Consider the following 24,778-nt stretch of genomic DNA (forward strand, 5'->3'; position numbering starts at 1 on the left):
GAATCACTCATGACCCGCTGGTGAACTACAACCCAGACCTTGAGAATCAATGATGTAGCCTATAGGTCACCTTCATATGAGGGGCATCTCACCTTCACGTGAGGGGCATCTCACCTTCACCTGACGGGCACCTCAACTTCACATGAGGGGCATCTCACCTTAACCTGAGGGGCACCTCACCTTCACAGGAGGGGCATCTCACCTTCACACGAGGGGCATCTCGCCTTCATACGAGGGGCATCTCACCTTCATGTGAGGGGCATCTCACCTTCACGTGAGGGGCATCTCACCTTCACACGAGGGGCATCTCACCTTCACACGAGGGGCATCTCACCTTCACACGAGGTGCATCTCACCTTCACGTGAGGGGCATCTCACCTTCACACGAGGGGCATCTCACCTTCACACGAGGGGCATCTCACCTTCATACGAGGGGCATCTCACCTTCATATGAGGGGCCTCTCACCTCCTATGAGGGGCACCTCACCTTCACATGAGGGGCACCTCACCTTCACATGAGGGGCACCTCACCTTCACGTGAGGGGCATCTCACCTTCATACGAGGGGCATCTCACCTTCATATGAGGGGCCTCTCACCTCCTATAAGGGGCACCTCACCTTCACATGAGGGGCACCTCACCTTCACGTGAGGGGCATCTCGCCTTCACGTGAGGGGCATCTCGCCTTCACCTGAGGGGCATCTCGCCTTCACCTGAGGGGCATCTCGCCTTCACGTGAGGGGCATCTCACCTTCACCTGACGGGCACCTCAACTTCACCTGAGGGGCATCTCACCTTAACCTGAGGGGCACCTCACCTTCACATGAGGGGCATCTCACCTTCACACGAGGGGCATCTCACCTTCATACGAGGGGCATCTCACCTTCACGTGAGGGGCATCTCACCTTCACACGAGGGGCATCTCACCTTCATACGAGGGGCCTCTCACCTCCTATGAGGGGCACCTCACCTTCACACGAGGGGCATCTCACCTCACTGACTTTGTCCATGTGAATCCGCAGCAAATGTTCAAACAGTAAGTATCTGGGCTGAGCTGTTTTACAGGCGCTAGGTTAGTCAGACCTTGAAAGTCATTCTGTACAGCAGGTCGACATGTCACCCCTCACAAGCTTTTTGTATAGTTCATGGATGGGTCACAAGGATAGCATGGTAGACGTACTCCACTGTGGCCGAAGTGCAAACATTGCACTGCCCTGAAAGGCAAACATTTGGAATTGCTTTTGTTTGTTTGTTTAAAAAGTTTAAAGGCACTTGTTTTTTTAAAGATTGAGTACATATTGTTTGAATAATAACCTTTTTATTTACTCACTCAAACTGTTCTCCAGACAGGAGATAATTTGAGGTGACGTAAACGTTTCATTACAAATGTAGGTGTTGGCCACAGGGCTCTGCCAACAAGTAACTCTCATTCTCATTTATTAAACTTTTCTCCGTGCGGAAACAAAATGCGGATGTGTGTTTTGTGTGTGTCAGCCATGGATGTATCAGCCAACTGCTCTCATGTGCTCGGACGTCATCTTTGTCCCTCCCTCTCCCTTATCCTCTCACTCCTCCCTCTGTCTGCTCCTCTCGCTCCGTTCTCGTGCTGGCGCGTCCTCCTCCACCTCCGCCCGGCCCGACTCCCAGGAACACACAAGACGGGGAGACATTTGCTGGGGAGAAGACGAAAAGGGGAAATAGACTGAACATCTGTTGTGGGTGGTGGGGGGGAGAAATTTGGGGTCGCATTGCAGTATCTCACACATTGTCCCATGTGGAGACACTTTTCTGTTTTTACCCCCTCATCAGTGTCTTTATTGGGAGGAAAAACAAACTTTGTACGCCATGTAAAGGTGTAAAAATCTGAGCGGATGCTAAACTCGGATCCTACCGGTTGGGAAACAGGACCGTTAGGTTTCTAGCTAGTTAGCTAGCTAGGAGGGACCTGGACGACTTTGTGTGAAAAATACAAACGTATTTTTTTTTTTTTTAACCGCAAGCCGCATTTCACGCTTCACTACGAGGAAAACACACCAAAGTAAGTAACGTAACCGTTTCACTTTCATGTACGGAAAGTCGACGTTATTCGTGTATCTTTGCGTTAACGGTGGGCGCACGCGCCGCATCCTTTTACTTCGCTCAGACGTCATTACGCATTCATCTAGGAATCTGTTAATTAAACACAACAAACGGGCCCCTGTGGGTTTTTTAACGGCAAAAAAACACATTAATGTTGGGGGGTGGTATTGTCGTAACGATATGAAAGTAAGTTAATAACCATTGACCGCGGTTGTATAATATGAGGACCTAATGAAGACACAGGGGGAAGCCTGGCGCGTGGCCCAGTGTTGGGTCGGTTTTTAAAGTTTGCTAACTAGCAGCAGATTATGTCACATTATCACTGTAACAGGTCACTGTAACATACGCTGCATAACTACAGGCCGGTGATACAACACCACGAGTTTACAGACAGAAGTGCTCCGGGTCATAGCACGTGGAGACCTTTTTACATGGTATCTGTTTATGCTTTAATGACTGTGATTTGTTTGAGTTTGGGACCCCCTCCTACCATTGTGGTCTTCACTTAGCTCTTCCTCTAACGTCTCCCTTATCGAATAGCTACATGTAGGCTAGTGTGAACACCACAGTGATATATATGAGATTGTATGAGAGTAAGATTATCTTAAATTGAGATATGGTAGGTTTAGACTTCTGATGGGAATAGTGTTGTTTTGTTAAACCAGATGAGATTTGTCTATATCACCATGAGCACTCGTTCATATTCAAATGAATGCAAATCTAACCCTCTTATTGATGGAAGCATCCAGCTCAAACATTATGTTGGCGCCACAAAACCTTGAGAATATCTTTTATAGGCTTTCGATTTTGGTTTATCTCTCCCTAATCTGGACAGAAAATAACCAACTATCTCTGGTCAATGATTACATCTGCTTCTTCAGCTCTTTTCGCTGACTCATCAGTAATTCAGTTGAAGACGGGAATCATTAGCATTCAGAGCCTCTACGGAAAGAATAGCCTCACATATACCCAGGGGCCGTCTAATTGCTCTGGGAGAGGTAACTGTACTTACTCAAAGGGCTGAATCCAGTCAGGATCTAGGAGAATATTTCCTTTACACCTCCCGAACAGGCCTATTCAAATCAGTCTGCTGACCGATTTAATCTCCACATTAATAATTCATGAGGGTCACAGATCAGTGTCGAATGTATTGAAGTTGATGTTCTTGTGATCTCTTTCTGTAACACATCAGACCACAGACTGGCTGTCTGCTTTTGATGATGATTTGACATTTTCTCCCACTTTCATTATATCATTTCCTGCAATCTCTGTGTTTGCGTAACCGCTGTATCTTGCACTATAGTACAAATTACCGTGCTGTTTTTGGTCAAACCGAGATCCAGAGGAATGTGTCTGACTCAACCTGAAAATGTCCAAATGCATGACCCGAGTTAAAGCTGATTAACGGTGAGCAGAGCGCATGAACAGACATTTCATCTCACAATGTGTGCATTCAGGATTTCATAGTTTGTACTGTCATGTGTAAACTGAGGTTGCATGTTGGACCACAAGAAATGAAAGTTTAGAAGGTTGACATACTTAATATTTACTGTGATCTACAGTTGAACTGATATTGATGTTTTTACTCTACTCATTTTACTCTCAGTGCTGAAATTACATGTACAGCAGTACATGTACAGTGACACAGCCCTTGGCTGCAAGTAGCAACTACTCTCATTATCAATTAGTCAGCCATGTATTTTCTCAATTTATTGTTTGGTCCATAAAATATAAGAAAATACTGAAAAAGCATCCATTGTAGAATCTCCCATATATTTAACAAACAGTCCATAGCCAAATATATTCAGTTAAATATATTTCATGTGTGACAGAGAAATCATGAAATATTCACTCCTGAGAAGCTGGAAATATTTTTAATTATTAATTAAAAGACGACTGAAACAAAATAGCTGAATTTCTTTTGTCAATTCATTGATTGACTCATCATTTTAATCACGCGACACCAAATCACATACTAATTAAATGCTTTAAGATAGAAACCCTTTTTATTGTCATATACATATACACATACACAAAATTTGACTTCTGCATTTGACCCATCCTTGTATATAGGGAGCAGTGGGCTGCCAATGACAGGCGCCCGGGGAGCCGGGGGTTTAGTGTCTTGCTCAGGGACACGTGACACGTCCCAGTCGAGGATCGAACCCAGACAACCCTCTTAAGCCAGTGAGCCACGATCGCCCCCAAGTGTGTAGTGTATCCGCTCTGTTAGGAAAGGTGGCCCATTACCTCATTTTATTATAATATCTGAGTCAATTTACAAAACAGTCAGATTCATCAGTGAAATGTGTTATGCCATCATCAGTCCAATATGTTTATATCATTTAAAATCATGTTATACTGGTGCTAATATGCTGCTTATTTATCTGACTGACTCAGCCTCATTTTGACTCTTTAGTCTTAGGACCTGTTGTGATATCAGCATGTAGTCGACGTGACGTCTCTGACTTATCAAACTTTCACGCTTGAGGTTCTGAGATCAGCTTTGAGCTCTCAAGTGTACACTGTCCAAGTGGTCCATCATTTTAAAAAGATTGTGGTTTGAGTGAGTCAGCAGTGAGTGAACAGCTTAAGTATGGATGGATGTGAGTAAATGGGTAGCTATGCCACATTTAAATAGATGTGTTTTGAGTGACTCACTGCTGCTGTCTCTTGACTTATGTTCCTCTTGTCGACTCAGTCTCCTATCATTCAGATAAACAAAGTGCTCGGTTACTTTAGAACTCCATAAAAAGTTATTAATCCATGCAAAGTGAAAGGTGAAGCGCTCCCTTGGTATAGTGGCGGTGTGTTTACATTATTTAAATATTCCTGGACTCTGTACCATGATCCTGTCGGCTCTGTTTAGGTTTTTTCTCTGAGGCCTGGTACCTTTACTTCAACACATCAGTAACATCTGGAGCTTTACTCTGCCAGCCTGAAGTTCAGTTCTGTGTTTACAATCATTAAATCCTCGTAATGTATATTCACAGTAAGGATAAGAGAGAGGAGACAGTGAGAAAACTTCCTTTCTCCCTCCCTCTGACAGAGCCATCCTTTATTTTTATTGGACCTTTGAAATGGTCAGAGTCTGGTCATATGATCCAGTGGGCCAATGGAATATGTTGTTAGGAAAGCTGTGAGGGGAAAGAGCCTTAACATGCTGCATTCACTGGATGATCTCAACTAGAAACCCTAAAATATTCTACCAAATCCTAAATCGCTTCCGCACGGCAGCAATACAAAATATAAAGAAGTTTTCCACTGTGATTGTTTATTTTCGGACGTCTGTGCATGTTTAGCACGATTACACTTGCGAGCAGTTTATAGTCGGTTGTTATTAAGGGGAATCATTTAATACACAGATAAGTCAACGGAGTGTGTGCTCAGAAGCTCATTCGGTGATCTGTTTTTGGTTGGACCACGCTGCTCCTCATGAAGCCAAACATGCACACAAACAAGCTGTTCAGCAGAGCACAAGATCTGTCGGGACACACCAGGAGGAGTGAGGCGCAGTGCTACTGAAGTGGAAGAGTTGGCAAAATAACTAGGAATAATGTGTCACCCTTCCTATCCACCAACACCTGGGCTGAGGGGAGAGAGCGAGAGAGAGAGAGAGAGAGAGAGGGAGGTGAGAGGGAGAGAGGGCTCGGCCAGCCATGCTGTTGCAACAGGAAACGGCGGCCATGACTAATAACCAACACACATGTGTGACATTGTCTCATGGATGGTAGACAAAGATGTGTGAACATTTTGCAACTTCTGTAAAGTTGAAGTGATTAGGTGATATCTTGATACGTCTATCGCCAAACCCCAAAAAAACAATTCTATACAATCAATGAAGTCACTATACTCTGGTTTAGCTTTTTAAACACGACTATTTGCTGTTTTCTTAGTTTTGATAGTAAACTGAATACTTGGGGGTTTTAGTCTGTTGGTCAGAAGAAAGTCAATGTGAAGAAATCACCTCTGGAATCTGGGAAATATGAATTAACAAGTTCTTCTATCTTTTGACATTTTGTTGAACAAACTCTGAATCAAGGAACTAATGAGTAGATTATTTGATCATGTAAATGATTGCAGTGTTGCAGCCCTAATCTTCAGAAAGGAAAGGACTTTAGTCTTTAACCACACTGCTTCTCTTCAGGCGAACCTAACCCAAACCTTCATATCCGAGTCTAATTTCAGCTGCATGTTTTGAAGATAAAGTCGAGGGAGTGGTTGGGGTGAGGGATCATTACACATGGCTCAAAGAGGGAATCCTTCTTGATTACTGGTGGGGAGCAGCAGGGTGGGGATGGGACTGGAAGTGAAGCGCTTACAGGGCTTTGGAACTCCCCTTCCACACAATACAGCTGCATCGGATGGAAGGGGAGTTACTGTAGATCTGCAAGGGGACTCCAGAGATGTGTGGATGAATCATGACTCACATCTCTCAGCTGCTAGTTCTCCCCCCCCCCCCCCTTTTTTTACTCTCTTTCTCTGCCACTCCCTGAACTTAGCAGCAGAATAATGTCATTCATCTCCGTACTCTCTGTATATAAAGACAACATTCGCAGCTGCTGTCAACAGTTCAGGAAAGTGCTGATGTTGAAAGCACGAGGCTCAGTTGTTGGTCTGATTTCTCCTCCTCCACTGAGCTCCCAGCATGCTGCTTGTGCTCTGTTATATGCATTAGGTAAAAAACTACAGGCGGTATTCCAGTGAGAGGGAAACATTGGTGCCATCATCTAATTCTCTTAATGGCATGGTAGCAAACATTCCCAGTCACAGATGTCTTGTGGATTCAGATTTTAGGTGGAACCGTATTTGTCAGGGTGTGGGTTCTGCCTCTAGAACTTGTGTATCTTGGGTCTTGAGCCTTTATCTTTACCACCTGATAAACCCGTAGAGCTGGTGCTGACTCTTTGTGTGTCCCGTGTTGCAGGATGCTGTTGGGGCTGAGCGAGTGGTTCTGGCAGGAGCGGCTGTGGTTTCCAGAGGGCCTGGGCTGGGCTGACCTGGAGGACCAGGATGGACGAGTGTACGCCAAAGCCCACGACTTGTGGGTGGCGCTGCCCATCGCCCTTATATTCCTCATTATCCGTCAGGTCTTTGAAAGGTCAGTCACTGAATATCTGCGCCCCTCATCGAAGTCTTTGATTATTGATTCAAAACATGTTCAGTCCAGTCTCTTGTCTTTTTCCTTTGATGGCTGTCTTCTCCTCCTCTTCTTTCTCCTTCAGTCTGCCCATTGTGCTGACCTCTAATTATTTTATTTTATTTTATTTTATTATGTTCATCTGTTACTTTTATCTCTGCTAATATTTAATGTTCCTAATGCTGTGCCCTTCTCTAGAACAAGTAAAGCTCCGTTCATTCAAGTGACTCGTATTGTTTTTTATAGTACTTATTTATTTAACTTGTCAGTATAAACACTTACCTCTCATCATCCTAACCTCTAATGATTCAAATTATCTTTATGTCTATATGCTTTGTTTCCCTCAAATTTGAATTAATTCCTCACAAATTAAAAGAGTTTCTGTGATTGCACCCTGTACTGTGAGCGTCTTTGAGTACCCTTTAAAGCGCTATACAAATAAAATGTATTGTTACTGTCTTTAAATTCTCTGCATTTCATCTCCTTTTAATCTTTCCAACCTTTTTGTGACTGCAGGACGGTGGCTACACCCCTGGCTTCTCTGCTCGGGGTGAAAGAGACGGTGCGGCTCAGAGTCCCTCACAACCCCACACTGGATTCCTACTACTGTAACATTACCAAAAACCCCACACAGGTACGTGTCCGAACACTTTAAAAAGACAGAGGAGTGGGCTGTGTGTTCGGTCAGGAAATTGAATACTTCAATCGGATCTCTTTGTGCTGTTCTCAGACTTCAATAGCAAGTCTTTGCAAGCAGACCGGCCATTCAGGAAGACAAGTGCAGCGATGGTTCAGGAGACGACGGAACCAGGACAGGCCGAGTTTGCTCAAAAAGTTTCGAGAGGCCAGGTAAGCACGCGCATACGCACACACACACGCACACTTAAACATATATATGCACATATGTCTATAGAGTTATGGAGCAGGTTGAAACAGCTGCTAACCCTTGCGTTCCTCTGGCTATATGAGCACATTTCTGAGGGCAAAAGTAGCCCTCTATTTTTAACATGCACTCATTACAATGCCACTCCGCTGCTACCATGCCTGTAGCCCCGACTTATCTCACACACACAAACACACACACACACACACACAAATCCCTTCACTCACACTCATTAGCACAGGGCCTCGGCAACAGGGGCTCTGTCACCACTGTTGGTCATGTTCATGTGTGAGCGTTAACTGAGTTAAACCAACAGCATGATCACCTGATGATACGAGGCTAATGAAACTAGCTAGGGTCAGCTGGCAGGATTCACACCGCGGTAACAGATGACACTTAGAATATACAAGCAGTACTACAGATAACCATATCTAAGAGAGGGCCATAAACAGCAACAGATAGCAGCATCACACTGTTAGCATCACTAGGACTGACAGGCAGTGCATGTCGACAAACACTTTCATAGAAGACTTGTTCATGCATTATTACACCCCATGTGTTGTGCTCAATGTAGAACTTCTTTCTAGTGACGTCACTGTTGTAACCATTCGCTTAATTGTCATGGTCGTTATTAATGTGTGTCGACAAGGGTCAGTTCACCCAAATTACAAGAAGACACGGTCTTGTTGTGAGCACTTTTCACTGGAACTAAAGGAATAGTCCCTGAAAAAGTCATTCTTGACTTTGGAAACAGCAGTTTACCAAAAATTCATCTCCATTAATAGCTGTTCTGGAGCGTTTGAACATATCACATGATTTTCTACAGTAGATGCTCATTAGCTTGGAAATGTTTTCTTCGCACTTTAACATTTCAAAGGATTTGTTTGCATTTTTTTCCAAGTCTATCTTAAAACAAGTCAGGTGCCCATAAAGGCCCATATAAGCTTGCTGTAATCATTCCTCCTGTACATACTGGACATGAAAAGGTGTGATGTCACTGTGTACATATGGGCACAGACTTAAAAAAACATAAAACCTTTACAAATTTAACCCATGACTAAAACAAAAGTTTTTTTGTTGTAATTTTGGTGAAGTGACTCTTTAATCTGCAAGAAGACGAATCTGTCTGCAGTGTGTATGTCTCTGCTGTATATGTGTGTGTGATTGCAGATTGATGTTCTCGACTGCGTCTTTGTTTTGGTGTGTTTTGGTGTGTCTCTTCCTGTACTTGGTATGACGTTTCTCCTCTGAATCAATCTGTTGTTTGTGTGCACACAACAGGCGTTCTGTTACTCTCCCTTACTTTTCCCACCAGTGTATCATTTACACTCTCAGTGTCTCTTCTTCTCATGTTCACTTTCCTATTCTTGTGTACTGTTTGTCTCCACTGCTGTGTAGTGGGAATGACCCCCTTCCTGTCTCTGTTACCGGATTCACAGGGAGGAAACAGTCTGTGTCACGTGTTTGGCTGTGTGTGTGTGTGTGTGTGTGTGTGTGTGTGTGTGTGTGTGTGTGTGTGTGTGTGTGTGTGTGTGTGTGTGTGTGTGTGTGTGTGTGTGTGTGTGTGTGTCCTGATTTGACATTCTCAGTGCCGTTCACATTTTTCTGGGCTGTTCATTCAGCTTGGCATTTCGATTCTGGCATTCTTGAGTGTTTGGGACTGTCTGTTCGTGATGTGTTTACAAGTCTGCTGGTAGAAAATGTGTCTATTGTCCTCTCCCCATTGACTGAGTAGAACGTTTGTTTGTATGTGTGTGTGTTCTCTTGCAGTTGGAGATTTACCTTTTACCTTCTTGCTTTCATTGCTGGCCTGGCCTCCCTCATCGATGTGAGTACTGCCACGTTAACCTTGACCCCCTCCTCTTCTCGCCTTTTTATGTTCACGTGCTCATTCGTCACCTGCCCGGCCATCGTAATATGACAGTTTCCACAGTAGTCTGTCTTTTTTTTTTTTTTTTGCTGTGATAACCTCACCTCCCGCACTTTTAGAGGAGCGGCGCTGACTCATTGCCGTGCTGAGTTAGTAGATATAAATACATTCAAATCGCATCTCTCCTTCCAGAAACCTTGGCTGTATGACGTGAAGGAGATGTGGCAAGGTTTCCCTGTGCTGGTAAGTTTCTGGGATGTACACTGAACGCACCAGTATCTGAGTGCAACAATGCTAACTCATTTCCAGGTTGTAGGATGCAATTCTTTAATTCTTATAATGGACATCTTTCACTGTTTTCTGACATTATTATAGACCAAACTATTAATGAATTGATCAAGAGAATAAAGATAAGATCAATCAGTAATAGTGATGATAATGGCTAGTTCCCAATATATTTGTGCTCAAATTGGTGTATTGATATTGACCGTAACGCTGTTTCCTCTCCTTCAGACTCTCCTGCCATCTCAGTATTGGTACTATATGATTGAGCTGGGTTTCTACAGCTCTCTGCTGTTCAGTGTGGCTTCTGATGTCAAACGCAAAGTGAGTGCATTCATTTATTCATCTCTTCTCCTTAGTTCTGGTTGGTATAAAACAACAACACTTTAACGGTAACAGAAGGAAAAGATACACAGCAATAACTGTTAATGGAAAACAAATAGAATCTCTACAAACAGAAGTTTGTGTTTAATAACCACTTTAATGTGGTTATTGCATCATACTGTATGTCAGAGGACACTATGTTCTTACTATCTGATCAGTTTGACACCTGGCTGGACATTAGACTGTTGTTACACGTGTGTTTGTATGTCAGTGTGTGAGTGTTTGGACTTTGCTCAGCCAGGGTCAGTCAGCCCAGTGGGAGAAAATCTTGCAAAAGAGGCACAATGTGTTCCTTCAACAGATTAGTCTAACATAGATGCCTCTTAAGCAGAGTTTAACACTTCACACACACACACACACACATACACTTAAAACATGTGAGACATAAATATATATTCCCAACATTTCCCTTGTTTCAGCATAACAACCATGTCTCCTTGTGCCTTCTCTTTAGGACTTCAAGGAGCAGATAGTCCACCATGTGGCTACCATCCTCCTCATCAGCTTCTCCTGGTGCGTTAACTACATCCGTGCTGGAACTCTCATCATGCTGGTTCACGACTCCTCCGATTACTTCCTGGAGGTAAACGCCATTCATACACTCATAGTATTTTGTTTAGCACACAAGCAAACATGTGAATGGGGCCAGTATGAATAATTATCCCCACATCATATGTTATGTTGATGTCATTTATACCTACTATGCTGCAACATGCTGCAAGTTTAGTTCACACTTGATTCACTGAGTGCAATGAAACTTCAACTGAGACGAACTCGGACACACTGATGACACATTGCCACCTTGTGGAGGAAACTACACTTTAGTTCTTCTTTCGTAAACCGACGACCATTTTCATTCTTCAAACAAACAAATTATATATTTATCTGCAGCTGACTGATTAAACACTTTTCCTTTCTTTCTCCCTCTGACAGTCTGCAAAGATGTTCAACTACGCTGGGTGGAGAAATGCCTGTAACTACATCTTCATTGTATTTGCTGCAATCTTCATCATCACTCGGCTGGTCATCTTCCCCTTCTGGTACACACACACACACACACACACACACACATGTTTTAAACAATTGTTTCAGCATATTATTGTGATATGCACCTGTTTGTTATTTAAGTGACCTTGTCCTTAATCCTCTCTCTCTATTGCAGGATTATTTACTGTACTTGGGTTTACCCAGTGACCATCTATGAACCCTTCTTTGGCTACTACTTCTTCAACGGACTTTTGATGACTCTGCAGTGTCTTCATATCTTTTGGGCTGTGCTCATTATACGCATAGCAATCCGCTTCCTCACCCACAATGTAAGCAAACAAAGAAATCTAATGCAAAGTTCAATATTCTGTTTTCCATCCATTTAGTCTCTGAAATTTCAAAGCTCACATCTTCATCATACAGCATTTATTAAGAGACAATTAGACAGTAAATAAAGATAAACCAGATGAAATAAAATACTCGAAAAGGAAAATAAGAAAATGACATGTACTCCGTACTGAAAAGCTGAAGCTGAAACATTTGAAATACCAAAAGAAGTTAAAATGAACTCGCAGTCAAAGCCTTGCACTCCTGTTGCATCGTTTTTTTTTTAAAAAGGATAAAAATCGCAGAAGCAGAGATCTCAGCTTTTTTATTCCACACATCTGTCTTACTTGTCCAAAATTTTGATGCCTACATTATCCACAATGCAACTCAACCACTCACAGTTTTGTTTGAGATTTGGGTGTTTTATGCTAATAGCAGTTAATTGAAAGCAATGGACTCTGTGCTTACATCCTCATCATCCAGCCTGGACCCACAAGATATAATATGACACATAAAAACTATAAATACATAAAACATAACAATGTATTTCATTCAAGCCATGGAAGAGATATAGGAATATTAAAATCCATGTCTTTTTATGGATCTTTTGTGTACAACAAGACACACACACACACACATTTATAAACAACTGGATGAGTTGAGTTTGTTCTGACAAAGTTTGACACAGTTTGTTTGTTTGTTTGTTTTTCAGGAAAAAGTGGACGATGAAAGAAGTGACAAAGATGAAACGGATGAGTCAGAAGAGGGGGAGGGAGAGGAGGATAAAAAGGACATGAAGAAAAATGGGCCGGTGCAGAACGGTCACACGGTCCACAACAACAACCACAGCAAGACAGAGTGAAAGCAAACAAGTGTCAGGACGAACAAACGCGAGAAGGACTCATATCCCTCGGTGGGGGAGCAGGAGGGAGGGATGAAAAGAGAGAGAAAGTAGAAAAGGATTGTGGGTTAGCGGGGGGGGGAAGCCATTCCCCGAAAGCCAAGAACAGCAGGTATCCTGAGGAAATTTGACACTGTTACTTTTTGCACAACACAAAAACACACTCGCACACAGTCATTCGTCCCTTAGAGGGCGCAGCGGTCCGGCAGATGATACACACTACATTAAGTGGCAAGGCTGTTTAGCTTTGTCATGAAAAGAAAATGTGTCGTTGTCAGTTTGTGATGTCAGTCCAAATGTTTCATAGAGATAGGGCAGAAAATGGACAGAGGAGGGGGTGATGGTGCTTCTTCTTAGCTTTCCTTGTTCTGTGTGCCTTAGAGCCAGCTAATGGCTGTTAAAATGCCATTTAAAAAGAAAAAAAAAGCTTTCTGCTTTAATCTGGTGTTGCTTTATTTTGTTGCATCTTTTTTGTTTTCTAATAGAAGAACAAAAGAGAGTGAAATTGAGACAACAGGGCATTTAATTCCCTAATTTTTCTGTCTATGCAATTACGTAAGTGTTCAGCTATTGCACCGTCTTTGCACAAACATACAGTGTCTCTGATATACTGGAATAGCGAACAGCGGGACTACATGCCTCTGCTCTCCAGCGCGGCCTCTGCCATTTAAAAAAATGTCTGCCTTTTAAGGTTTAAGGAGTAAATTTAGTGTCATTTCCGTCTATAAACATAAAGAACATCTTGCTTTCTTGTTTTAATCGATGTTCTATTCTTAAGCCAGCATAGCTCTTTATTGTAAAACTCCTTCTTCCAGAAGAGATATCTGACCTGCAAAGGTTGTCATTCTCAGTTCTTTTCTGTTGGAGCCGTCAGAAACACCCAGAAACGAGTGCTGAGCACAAACACTGCAATATAAATCTCAGCTTCCTGCTAGTTTTTGACGGAGTTGAATGTTTTTCCTCTCTGGTTTGGCTATAGCGGTTTGATCCGGTTGAGTCGGGAATCATGCTGATGCTGCCGCCCGCTGTAAACCGATGACTCTCAATAAAATCATTGCGGCGGTGGGTTGCGTTCAGATTTTACAAATGGGGGCCAGATTTCCTCAATTCACTGCCTTGTAGCCTGGGTTATGTTTGTTAACCTGGGTTAGAATTTTAATTGTAGATCTAACTGAATGATTTTAGGTATGATTGTGTCTATGAAACTGGTTTTACAGGTGTTGTTATTCGATGTTCAGGGGGTAAAAGATGTTGAAATAATTTTCTAGCAGTTTAGTGTTTGAGACTTGTGAGGATTCCAGAAATGAATGTTGCTGTTTTGTTGTTATGCTTTGAAGTTGTTTGTATGTGAAGTGCCTTATCCGTAAAGTATGGGAAGCTCTCTCTCCTGCCGCTCGTTTTCTTTCCTGTCTCCACCTCACATCACAGATAGTATGTCCTCCCTCCACTGTCTCATCCATCGCTCACTCCGCTTCCTTATAGATTACCTTCCTTTCAAACTCACCCTCATTCCACCACCACGTTGTTTTTTTACTAACCCAGACCAACCAGCAACCTCTCTTCCCCGGAGATACAGAAGAAACTGCTGTGTCCTAATTACAGTGTTATTTTTTTCTTATTTTGTCAAAGTATTGTTATTAATAATAAAAGCAAAGACGAATCACAATGAAAGCACCTTTGAACCATTAAGTCTGCAAACATCACAAACGGTAAATATTTTAAGTTTCAAACTTCCAGTAAATAAAACATTAGAACATTAAACAGGATTTTGTCCTTTGAAAGTCCATCTGGCATAATGTTAAAATACATCATAATTTTTTACAGATTGTAAGGACAGCAGCATGAACAAAGTCCTCCTGTTAAAGCGTATTAATGTGTTCACTCTGAAGAGAATACAACATATAATCAGACCTCTCACATTGTAAATTACTTATGTACTTGTACTTCAAATGAAAACCCAGTACATCTACTCAATTGCCGTTCTCAAGTACAATTTTGAGAGAGCTGTGCTTTACTGGAATACTTCCATTTCCTGCGACTTTCTACTTTCACTCGAAATATTGACCTTTTTACTCCACTGCCTTATTCGATAGCTGGAGTTGCTAGCGAATACTATTTTTCATACAAAACAAATATAATGAGCGAATAAAATATGAAGCAATGTTGTAGATTAGTAGTATATAAAGTAGTTTAAATCCTCTCCACATGACATGCTGCTTACACATGAATGCATCAGTTTACACTGCATATGGCCCCATGATATAACACTTTGAAAGAGGTAACTGCACAGTAAAACTTTTGATACTTTGAATATATTTTCCTTAAAGTAACAATATAGTATATAAGCGACAAGCTCAATCATTCAAAAGCCCTTTGTATTGAAAGTGAAGTAGGAAGTGGAATAGTTCCCTCTGAAATAGAGGAGTATTAAGTCAATTGAAATACGCATATAAACTTTAAAATGGTTCTTCAGTACACTACTCGAGTTGGATCTAGTCTGGGGATGTGTTTACTTTACAGACCTGCACGTCCCTCCGCTGTCAGAGGGGCGGAGCTAAACACGGATTTCCCAACATGTGACGTCATTTGTATCTGGCTTGCGTGACATCCAATAGAAAGGAGAAGAGAAAACTAGACAGCTTCTGCTCCGCTAGCCTGAAGCGCCATCTTGAATAGAAAGGGGGATTTAAACCGAAAAAACACAAGAAAAAGAGGAATTGGAGGAGTTAAACCGTTACTTTGGTCCGTGTTATAAATCCTCTCGGGTCATCCTGGGACAGTTCTAGTCATGATTTCGGGCGGTTGTAACACAAAGTAAAGGCGGATACGTGAGGAAATCGGCTAGGAACTTGTTAGCCTTTACCCAGCTAGCAAGGGGGAGGGGCGAGGGGTTTGGGGGATTCTTTTTTTCCGCAGCCGAAGTTGTTTGTTTATGTTATTCCAGACAGACATGTCCTCTTCAAACCCAGGTAAGGTGCAATAAAAGTCACCGCAATGATTTAGATGCATAGTGTTGTGCAAGTGTTGATGAGTTATGGGCGTTTTCTTTACGCAGAGCTAAAGCGGACACTTTCCTAAAGATAGCGTGACAGCATCAGCTCAGTTAGCTTAGTAGCTAACCTAATGCTACAGCAAGGCTAGCTGCATAAGTGTTAGCTTGCTAGCCAGCTACAGTAGCTACTAGCTGACTATCAAAATAACTCTGTTGTGATACTCTTAAAAGGCCAAATAAGTTAAGGAACAAAAAACATGTTTGCTGACTACCGAGCTGCGCTAGGTTAGCTCTGTTCATGTGTTTTTGTTGTTGGGTAATGTGTCTGTAACGTTATGCTACATTTAGCTTTAACATTAGCTTCGCGTCGTGGTTGTCTTTGCTCTCTACGATCTACAAATACGACCTACGAATAGTTGACGTGGAGCTAACTTAATGTTGAATACACTGGCTGCAAAATAAACCCAATGTCAGCTGCGTGCGGTAACGGTAATGTAAATTTGTCGTCTGTGTTATGGGCTCCTGTCAGGGGTTTAGTTTCTTTTTCAGTGCTTGAGGCGCAATAGGAAATCAACTGTCACCCCTGCTTCATTTCGTCTCTCTGTGCCTCTGTGTTATTAATAGAGTTATCAGACCCAGATCTGGGTCTGGGGGCAAGTGGGACCCAAGGAGGTGTCGGGGCTGTTGTACCAAAAGGGACCAACAAAAGAAGAGCTGCGTAAGTGTGTGTGGTAGTGGCAACTTGTGTGGTGATATTTCATATTTGGGTATGTGTATTTGCTGACTGGTTTAGTTTTGTTTTTGACACATTCTTGTGAGAATATTTGTTTGACATGTGTTTCTCTTTTCCTTATCACAGGCCAGACTTTGATGATGATGATGATGACGACGATGAAGGAAACAAGTTGTTCAGGTTAATTTTGTCTCAGATTGTTCTGTTATAAAGCAAGTTGAGGTATATCAAGTGTTTTTGGATTGTCTGGGCTGCTGCGATAGCGAGCAATGTTTTCTTGTTTTCCTCAGGTGTGACGATGAAATGGGAAGTGGCAATGACAAAGAGCGCTTTGCCAGGTAGGAGGACAAATTAAGAGTGTGTGTGTGAAGGGGGTTGTATGGGAGCAACATTCTTATACAACAACTTCCTCCACACTGCACTCCCTCTGCTTTTCAATTTTTTTTTTTACTCCTACACTTCCTTTTTTTAATTTGGTAGTGATTTCTGGGCCTGTGTTTTAGTGGGTTGGTTTTATTTCCAGGCTTTTGGGAGAAGATCAAAGTTTTGCAGATAAGGAAAAACAAGCCAGGTGTGGCCTGTACCACTGTAGAAGGCTCCCTCTCCTGCTGGTATCCATATCAATATTTGAATGCTCTGTTCAAATACTATCTTGTCCGGGTGGGACCCCAGCGCATTGTTATTTTAACAGCACATAAATTACCGGTGTGTTTCGCCGCTCTATGTGTCTGTTTTTGTGCCTGTCAGAATGTTCTGCTTCTTTACCCCAGGCAGCTTCTTGTCTTTTTCAGCCCACCACTGATTTATGTCACTAACTGCTACGCTGTGTGTGACTCAGGGACTTTTTTTACTTCGGTAATCCCTTCCTCTTGAGCAACTGTCCTCTCTGTCTTTTCTTTCCCCCTCTCAGGACATATAAGTGGTCTTTCTCTCTCTGCACTTGCTCTCTTTTGTCACCAACTGGGCTTGAAAGACCAGACTCTTGCTTTCATTTTTTTTACAGATAATTGATTTATAGTTTTGCGCCACCATTATTTCTCTCACCTTCTCTCATTCTCACCTCTTTTTGCCGGTTGGCATACTTACATTGCAGCATTAACTCTAAACTCTACCCCATGTTGTCCACCGGCCCATCTGTTTCCCCCATCTCAATCCCTCCTATCCTGTCCACCTCTGCCTCCCGTCGTCGTTTCCTCGCCTCAGGGAGAACCACAGTGAGATTGAAAGGCGAAGGCGGAACAAGATGACTGCCTACATCACAGAATTGTCCGACATGGTGCCCACCTGCAGTGCACTAGCAAGGAAGCCTGACAAACTAACTATCCTGCGAATGGCCGTGTCCCATATGAAGTCTCTAAGGGGAAGTGGCAATACCAACTCGGATGGGTCGTACAAACCTTCCTTTCTCACTGACCAGGTATGAGCAATTGAGAGAGAAATATAGAAATCGAGGTGTGAGGTACACTTTTGTCCCCCTCAAGGGAAATCTTAAAACTGGTTAACGGCATGTTCAGAGAAGGCAACAATTTTGGAGAAGCCAGTTGTGTAGAAGTCAGCAAAGTCTCACAGTCACAATGTTTTTCTCATGAAACCTGAGTTTAATGGAAATGGAGTGGAAGAGGAGTGACGGTAGCACTGTTTAAGCCTGCAAGTTAGTTTTCTCACAGAGTAGCTGAAGGGCAGTCACTACTTTTACTGACTGTCTTTGACAATGCTGATGTAATCTAGTTGTGTAATGTTAAAACTGATATTTCTTTCACCACACTCCACCAGCCTTTCTTCTAGGCCATTGGTCAACTTGTACGTTGTTTAAAAAAACAAATTTTGTAAATATGCAATTACTGTAAATGAGCCTTTGGTGCCTGAAATGACGCCACTGGGGTCATGTCTTTTATATACCGTCCCCGGGTCAACAGTGAAGACGGCTATTACAAGGACCATAATGCATAAATTAGTTTAGATTGAATTTAACTTAATTGTCATTGCACAGAGTATAGGTACTGAGACACAGAAGTGCAAAAAGCAGTTGGGTGCAGAGTGATGTACAGCGTTTTGTGGAGACTGTAAATGTGGGTTGAACAGTAAGGGGTAAGAATACACTAGATATAAATAGTAAGAACAGTGTGTCTCTCTCTCAGAACAGAGTATGAACAGGGTAGGCAGTAGACATACACAATAAGCAGCTGGAGGTATTTATATATAGGGATTTGTGTATTCTCCTTTTTTTTTCATCACAAAAATAGGATAAACACAGACTTTAGATTCATGCTCCATGACGGTCTCTCATCCGCACTGCTCGGCCTGTTCTTTGCTGCCATCTGTCTATAGGAACTGAAGCACCTCATTCTGGAGGCAGCCGACGGCTTCCTGTTCGTGGTGTCATGCGAGACTGGCCGCATTGTTTACGTCTCTGACTCCCTGACACCTGTCCTCAACCAGGCACAGTCTGAATGGCTCGGCTCCTCCCTGTATGATCAGCTCCACCCGGATGACACAGAAAAGCTCCGAGAGCAGCTCTCTACCGCCGAGAACAACAACACGGGTACACAGCAATGGCAGACACTAAATCTGCAGACAGTAGTAGATTTGTTGTTATTAATTCCCAAAGTGTCTTCGTCAAGAGGCAAAATGTTTGCACGTGATCAATCATCACACCCTTGATTGAGTCTGCTCTCTGTTTCCCCTAAAAGGTAGGATGTTGGACTTGAAAACAGGAACAGTGAAGAAAGAAGGCCAGCAGTCGTCGTCCAGAATGAGTTTGGGAGCCCGTCGATCATTCATCTGTAGAATGAGGTGTGACTTCTACTGCTGTTAGTTAATCCAGTTCATCATTGATATTGACGTGTATCCAGATGCATAACTTGTCCATGTTGTGTATATTTGCAGGTGTGGCTCTTGTCCCGTGGAACCTTTGTCCATGAACCGACTGAACTTCCTGAGGAATAGAAACAGGTGACCACAACCAAACGGTTTTTCTTTTTCTTTTTTTAAACGGAGTTGTGATTACTGTGCAGAAATAGACAAACCTGGAGCAGCCCAGTAGCAATAAAATGCACATGGACTGATTCATTTAAGTATATATTATGATTTCTTCCTTCATCTCAGGAATGGTTTGGGTACAGCCAAGGAAGGAGAGCCCCAGTATGTAGTGGTCCACTGTACCGGATACATCAAGTCCTGGCCCCCTTCAGGTGAGATTAGTCCTTGTACTAGGGTCAGCCATACTGTATATAGCTATCTGTTAATTATGTTGTGTCTGTTTAAGATGACTAAACCCTGTAAATTATGCTAAATCTGATAAATCCTTTTTGTGAGTTATTCTTTGTGGCCGCATGTTAACACATTTATTTTTTTTGTGTGTTTTAGGAGTGTCATTAACAGACGATGAGTCGGACAACACTCAGGGGAGTCGCTACTGTCTGGTTGCAATCGGGCGATTACAGGTATGATGGATGCCTCGCGTGTAGAGATATGCACATGTGGCTTTTACGCTGAAGCAAGTCGATGCAATGAAAAAAATCATTTTAATCTGATCATGTAATGTAATTCACTGCAAATTTATATTTCCAACAAACTGCAGTAATATTTGATCCTTATATCAACAATCTAAGAAAAAAATGACCTTTTACTGGTTGGTGGAAAAAAAAGTATTCCTTTGGAAATGCTTCTACCACGAGGCAATATCTTCTGCTCTTATCTGAAGGGGATTATGGCGTTTGCACTGTTACAGTGTTTTGAAATCCTTTTTACAAGCAGTTGGTTGTAAAACATCCATAATATTCATGCTCAAGTACTCAAATTAAATTCAATATATAAGAATATAAATAAATGTTATTTTTCTTCCCTTTAGGTAACGTGTTGCCCAGGTGACACGGACGTCAACAGTATTAGTGTTCCAGTGGAGTTCATCTCACGCCATAACTGTCAGGGCATGTTCACCTTCGTAGACCACCGCTGCATGGCCGCTGTCGGCTACCAGCCACAGGTAAGACGCTCTCCTGACTCCTCTTAACAACCTTTTGTGCCAGAGGCTGTCGTTACTGTCTCCTGAGCTAACGGTGGTTTTATTATGTGCTGTGTGTTGCAGGAATTATTGGGGAAGAATATTCTTGATTTCGCCTACCCTGAAGACCAGGGCTTACTGAGAGACAGCTTCCAACAGGTGGGACGATCTGAATATGTGCACTATACTGTACGATCACATTAATGAGTTTACATGCACTCACAAGAATGAAAGAAAAGATTACTACCTATAGCGACCCTGTAGACCGAATAAATTAATTAAATTTCAGACTAAAACTGAGCGAAGTGGCCTCCAAGTCTCAATCAGCCACTTTCCACAGATAAAAAATGTACTATTGGTACGGACACATTCATGCTGGAAAGAAAACGGCTCCCTCTCACTAAAGACTCCAATTACCCGTGTACCCTGATATCTCCCTATACCTCTGTGTCTTGTGTGCATTGGTTATGAAAACACCAGATTGTGACTGTTTGTCGTGCTGGATTTGTGCCCACAGGTGGTGAAGCTGAAGGGTCAGGTCTTGTCGGTGATGTTTCGGTTTCGCTCCAAATCGAGAGAATGGATCTGGATGAGAACCAGCTCCTTCACCTTCCAGAACCCGTTTTCAGAGGAGATCGAGTATATCATCTGTACCAATGTCAACGTCAAGTGAGTCACACGTGCAGATTTGACCAATACCGCTGATTATGTAACAGGATTACACAATCAAACACAGTACATAATGAAAGCATTGACGTTTTGAAATGTGACTGTTGTGAAAGATCCCCCGTGTCTGAATGCTAACCTCGCACCTTCCATCCCCACTTCTTCTTACGCCCCTTACCACAACCCACTGATCACTCTCTCCCTACACCTCTCCTCTGCACCCATCTCTGATTGTGGGGCAGTAGAAACTCAACTCAGGACCCCCTCCCACCCATCTCCTCCCCAGTGGGTTCGCTGCCCCTCTCCCTGGGTCAGAGCAGTCCAAACTGCCCTCCTGTAATGCTCAGCCCTGGGCAGGTGGCTGCCAGGTGAGACCAGGCCTGGCCTGACTATCCTCCCCCTGCATGGGAGAACAGGGGCTGCTTCTTCATGGGAGACTACACTGCCGTCCTGTTTTAGTTTCATCTACTGCTCTGGGTGATTCTTCTCTCCACTGTGTTTGTCTGTAGAATTTAGAACAATAGTGCTGTTTTCTAAAAAAGGAGCATGTCTAATAGTGAGTAGTGAATCTGGACTCTTAACACGGGTAGTGTAGCATGTTAGCAGTATGTAGTTGTATAACAGACCTTTCCTGTCTCTGTCTTCCTCTCCTCTTCTCTTCTCGTTTATGTTGCCATGGTGGCCGGTGGCGGGTTGAGTGCTGTTTTGTCAGCAGGTGTTTTTTGGCGTCTCACTCAACGGTGGATGGGCATGGAGATGGAAATGAGGCTATTTTAGACCTTCCCTCTGTGTTTCCCTTTTACAGGCAGTTGCAGCAGCAGCAGGCCGAGCTGGAGGGAGGCGGAGCCAGAGACGGTCTCTATGAGGCCGGACCAATCGCCCTCTCGCAGGTTAGGCCGCATGAATGTACAGTACATGTCCAGTTTGATTGAAGCATTGATTACGCCCTGTTTCTCTTGGGTCCGTTGTCCTTTGCTCGGGCCTTTTTGTGGCAGGATGTTGATTATTTGCTAAGTTGAGAGAGACCCATTATCATGACCGCCTGTTGTTCATGCTTCAATTAAATTTAACATTTTTTTCTGTAGTACTTTATCGGAGTAGATTTTAAGCCTGGAAGTATTCCCATCAAAAATCAATTGGATTCGTTTGCAGGTTCATGACTTAAAGTGCCACATTTGATCACGATCTTGACTTAAACTCTTCTTTTACCTTCACTATTCATTTAGGTGCAAACCTATTCAGTAGGCTCGCCTTTGAGCAACACACAGGGCTCGTACAGTCGGGGGAAAAACCTGGAAAAGTCTTGGACTTCAAAAACTGTTTTCCAGGCCTGGAAAAGTTTTCGAAAAATGCAAAATCCCAAAAGATACACACAAGAGTTTTGTCTAACCTGTGCTATAAAAGACAGATATTAAGCATTCTTGGAGCTCTCTCACTCCTTTGTATGCACACTAATATCTCATATGACAACCATCACTAAATAGCTACAGTACCTACAGATGACGGTACAACAAGGTCGTATGGGGAGTAAATAATAGATGGGTGTTAATATTTGCCTCGGGCACACATCTGACAAAATGGTGGATGTAGCAAAATGTCAGTTAAACTGCTGTGGAACTGTGCCATTAGTGGTTGCTAATAGGAGCACATGCAACTCAACCAATTGCCGACGTCAGAGCACTTAATGTTTACTTTATGTCGTACGTTTCTTGTGTCTACCCTGTTAGGATATTTAGTTTATATTGTAAAGGCAGATCTGTGGTTTTAGGCTACAAACAACTATGCAAACTATTTTGAGGTTGGGAGTTATGTCACCTGCTTTCATGATTTCAGCCTCCTCCATCTGTTGTGAATGCCATTTAGATTAATTACAGAAATGACAAAGTGTGCCCCCTGACTGATTTATTATTTTTGGTGGTCCTCAGATGCCGGTGCAACCAGTGACGGCGGTTGGGCCCGACCACAGCAAGAGCCTCGAGAAGCCAGAGCTCTACCCGTCCCTTTTCCAAGGCCCAGATCAGACCAAGGGCCTGCCCTCTACCTCCACTCCCACCGCACAGATCTACCCTCCAGCCAATAGCTTCGCTGCTGGGCGTTCCAATGATGCATACAGGTGGGAATAGGTCTTCAGTGTGTATACATGTCTGTACATGTGGTTACATCTTAAACCTGCAGGCTATACTTAATTAATTAGGTTATATTATTAAAGCTTATTAAATAAAATCTAGTAATGGGATAGTTCTCTACTCTACTATATGGACAGCCACAGCGGCTCCTTGCTGCAGTGAGCGTGAGTGAATTGACACATTTATGTAACCTACCAACTGGTTTGCATGTCCACAGGTTTTGCCTATTGGAGCAGAGCTATTAGAGGCACTTTGTATGATATTAGTTTGTGTGCAACAGCAGCAGATGGGGAAAATCCCCCAGTTCCCTCAAATGTGAGTCTGCCACATGAAGGGTTTAAGAGAATAAAGGCTTCTCCCATGTGTGTTAAGTGGCTGCAGATGCTGCCTCACAATGATGATGGTCCCTTCAGAATGTTTCCTAAAAGTATCCTTTCAAGTATATACTCAATGCTATGCTGACTTTGAATATGATTTCTTTAATTCACAGTGTTTTTTTTTTTTCCATAATAAGTGGTTTTTGACAGCCAGGTAACCGAGCTCGCACTCTCTTCACTTTTGTCTGCAGGCCAGTCAACATGACTCCACAGATGGCACCGCCAGCCCACTCAGCAGGGCAGATGCTGGCTCAGATGTCTCGTCAGAATGGAGCCCCGCAGTCAGTCCCCCCCCCCAGCACTGGCACCCCCCTTCATGGAGGACCAGCAGGAGGATGGCCTGGAGCTGCAGCTGGAGTCCGACCACAATTTAATAACCAGGTACGCCAACATTCCTTATCGGACTTTGTTTTGCCTTTTGTTAGTCAATCTTCATTCAGAAATGATCATTTATACAACGATACTTTTAAGAGTCCATCCCAGTTATTGATCATCACTTATTTACCTTTTGACCCCCAACGATGTACGATGTCAGTAAACGGAGTCACTCTTCCGATTCTAACCAGCAGGTGGCTCCCCAAGCTGCAAAGACCATGTCTCCGCAGTTTGCGCCCATGGGAGGATTTGGCGGTGGCTCCTCCAACTCTTTTGGCCAGATGCCAACCGGTGCCGCTCCCACCCCGACGAACAATGCAAACTACCCGCCCATCACTGCACATGCCAGCCTCAACGGCAATGGTTACGGTAGGTTCTGTGCATATATCTGTGAACCTGTGTCTCTTGTGTTTATACCGGTGCATCATCTCACCCCGCTGTGCTTCATCCCAGATGGCTCTCGGTCCGGCCAGCAGTTCCCCTCTCGAGCAGCCGAGGCAGCAGTGTGGCCCCAGTGGCAAGGCCAGCAGCACTCTCAGAGTAATGCGGAGCAGCACCCTCATGCTCAGGGCAACCAGCAAGACATTTTTCCTGTGAGTGAAACAAGTCTCTCTCTCTCTCTCTCTCTCTCTCTCTCTCTCTCTCTCTCTCTCT

At 43.2% G+C, this 24,778-nt stretch overlaps 2 protein-coding genes across 2 annotated transcripts in view; both read left to right on the top strand.

Moving 5' to 3' along the window:
* The first annotated feature begins 1,521 nt into the window (after positions 1-1,521).
* Positions 1,522-14,613, top strand: cers2b (ceramide synthase 2b). The gene is made up of 11 exons (XM_031853124.1): positions 1,522-2,037; positions 7,006-7,179; positions 7,735-7,852; positions 7,949-8,067; positions 9,872-9,929; positions 10,164-10,214; positions 10,485-10,577; positions 11,092-11,220; positions 11,571-11,677; positions 11,800-11,953; positions 12,664-14,613. Exons 2-11 carry the CDS (start codon positions 7,007-7,009, stop codon positions 12,811-12,813), a joined length of 1,152 nt encoding a protein of 383 aa, XP_031708984.1. The 5' UTR covers positions 1,522-2,037; position 7,006; the 3' UTR covers positions 12,814-14,613.
* Positions 14,614-15,409: 796 nt separating this feature from the next.
* The window catches only part of arnt (aryl hydrocarbon receptor nuclear translocator), a 12,788-nt gene continuing 3,419 nt past the window's right edge, over positions 15,410-24,778 (top strand). The window contains exons 1-19 of the mRNA XM_031853066.1: positions 15,410-15,821; positions 16,469-16,562; positions 16,704-16,757; positions 16,868-16,915; positions 17,781-17,994; positions 18,906-19,119; positions 19,268-19,370; positions 19,464-19,529; positions 19,683-19,768; positions 19,944-20,020; positions 20,428-20,562; positions 20,665-20,739; positions 21,098-21,249; positions 21,492-21,614; positions 22,052-22,136; positions 23,172-23,359; positions 23,941-24,130; positions 24,319-24,493; positions 24,578-24,737. Of these exons, the coding sequence (XP_031708926.1) occupies positions 15,785-15,821; positions 16,469-16,562; positions 16,704-16,757; positions 16,868-16,915; positions 17,781-17,994; positions 18,906-19,119; positions 19,268-19,370; positions 19,464-19,529; positions 19,683-19,768; positions 19,944-20,020; positions 20,428-20,562; positions 20,665-20,739; positions 21,098-21,249; positions 21,492-21,614; positions 22,052-22,136; positions 23,172-23,359; positions 23,941-24,130; positions 24,319-24,493; positions 24,578-24,737 (2,276 nt within the window). The 5' untranslated portion in view covers positions 15,410-15,784. The remainder of the gene's footprint in view (positions 15,822-16,468; positions 16,563-16,703; positions 16,758-16,867; positions 16,916-17,780; positions 17,995-18,905; positions 19,120-19,267; positions 19,371-19,463; positions 19,530-19,682; positions 19,769-19,943; positions 20,021-20,427; positions 20,563-20,664; positions 20,740-21,097; positions 21,250-21,491; positions 21,615-22,051; positions 22,137-23,171; positions 23,360-23,940; positions 24,131-24,318; positions 24,494-24,577; positions 24,738-24,778) is intronic.

The sequence above is a fragment of the Anarrhichthys ocellatus genome, unplaced genomic scaffold (genome assembly GCF_004355925.1).
Source record: "Anarrhichthys ocellatus isolate YVR2014 unplaced genomic scaffold, GSC_Weel_1.0 scaffold13, whole genome shotgun sequence".
NCBI classification, from domain to species: Eukaryota; Metazoa; Chordata; class Actinopteri; order Perciformes; family Anarhichadidae; genus Anarrhichthys; species Anarrhichthys ocellatus.

Coding starts and splice junctions, on each gene's coding strand:
- cers2b (XM_031853124.1), top strand. CDS start 7,007: ATGCTGTTGGGGCTGAGCGAGTGGTTCTGGCAGGAGCGGCTGTGGTTT. Junction 7,853..7,948: donor TTACCAAAAACCCCACACAG/GTACGTGTCCGA, acceptor TGCTGTTCTCAG/ACTTCAATAGCAAGTCTTTG. Junction 10,578..11,091: donor CTTCTGATGTCAAACGCAAA/GTGAGTGCATTC, acceptor CCTTCTCTTTAG/GACTTCAAGGAGCAGATAGT.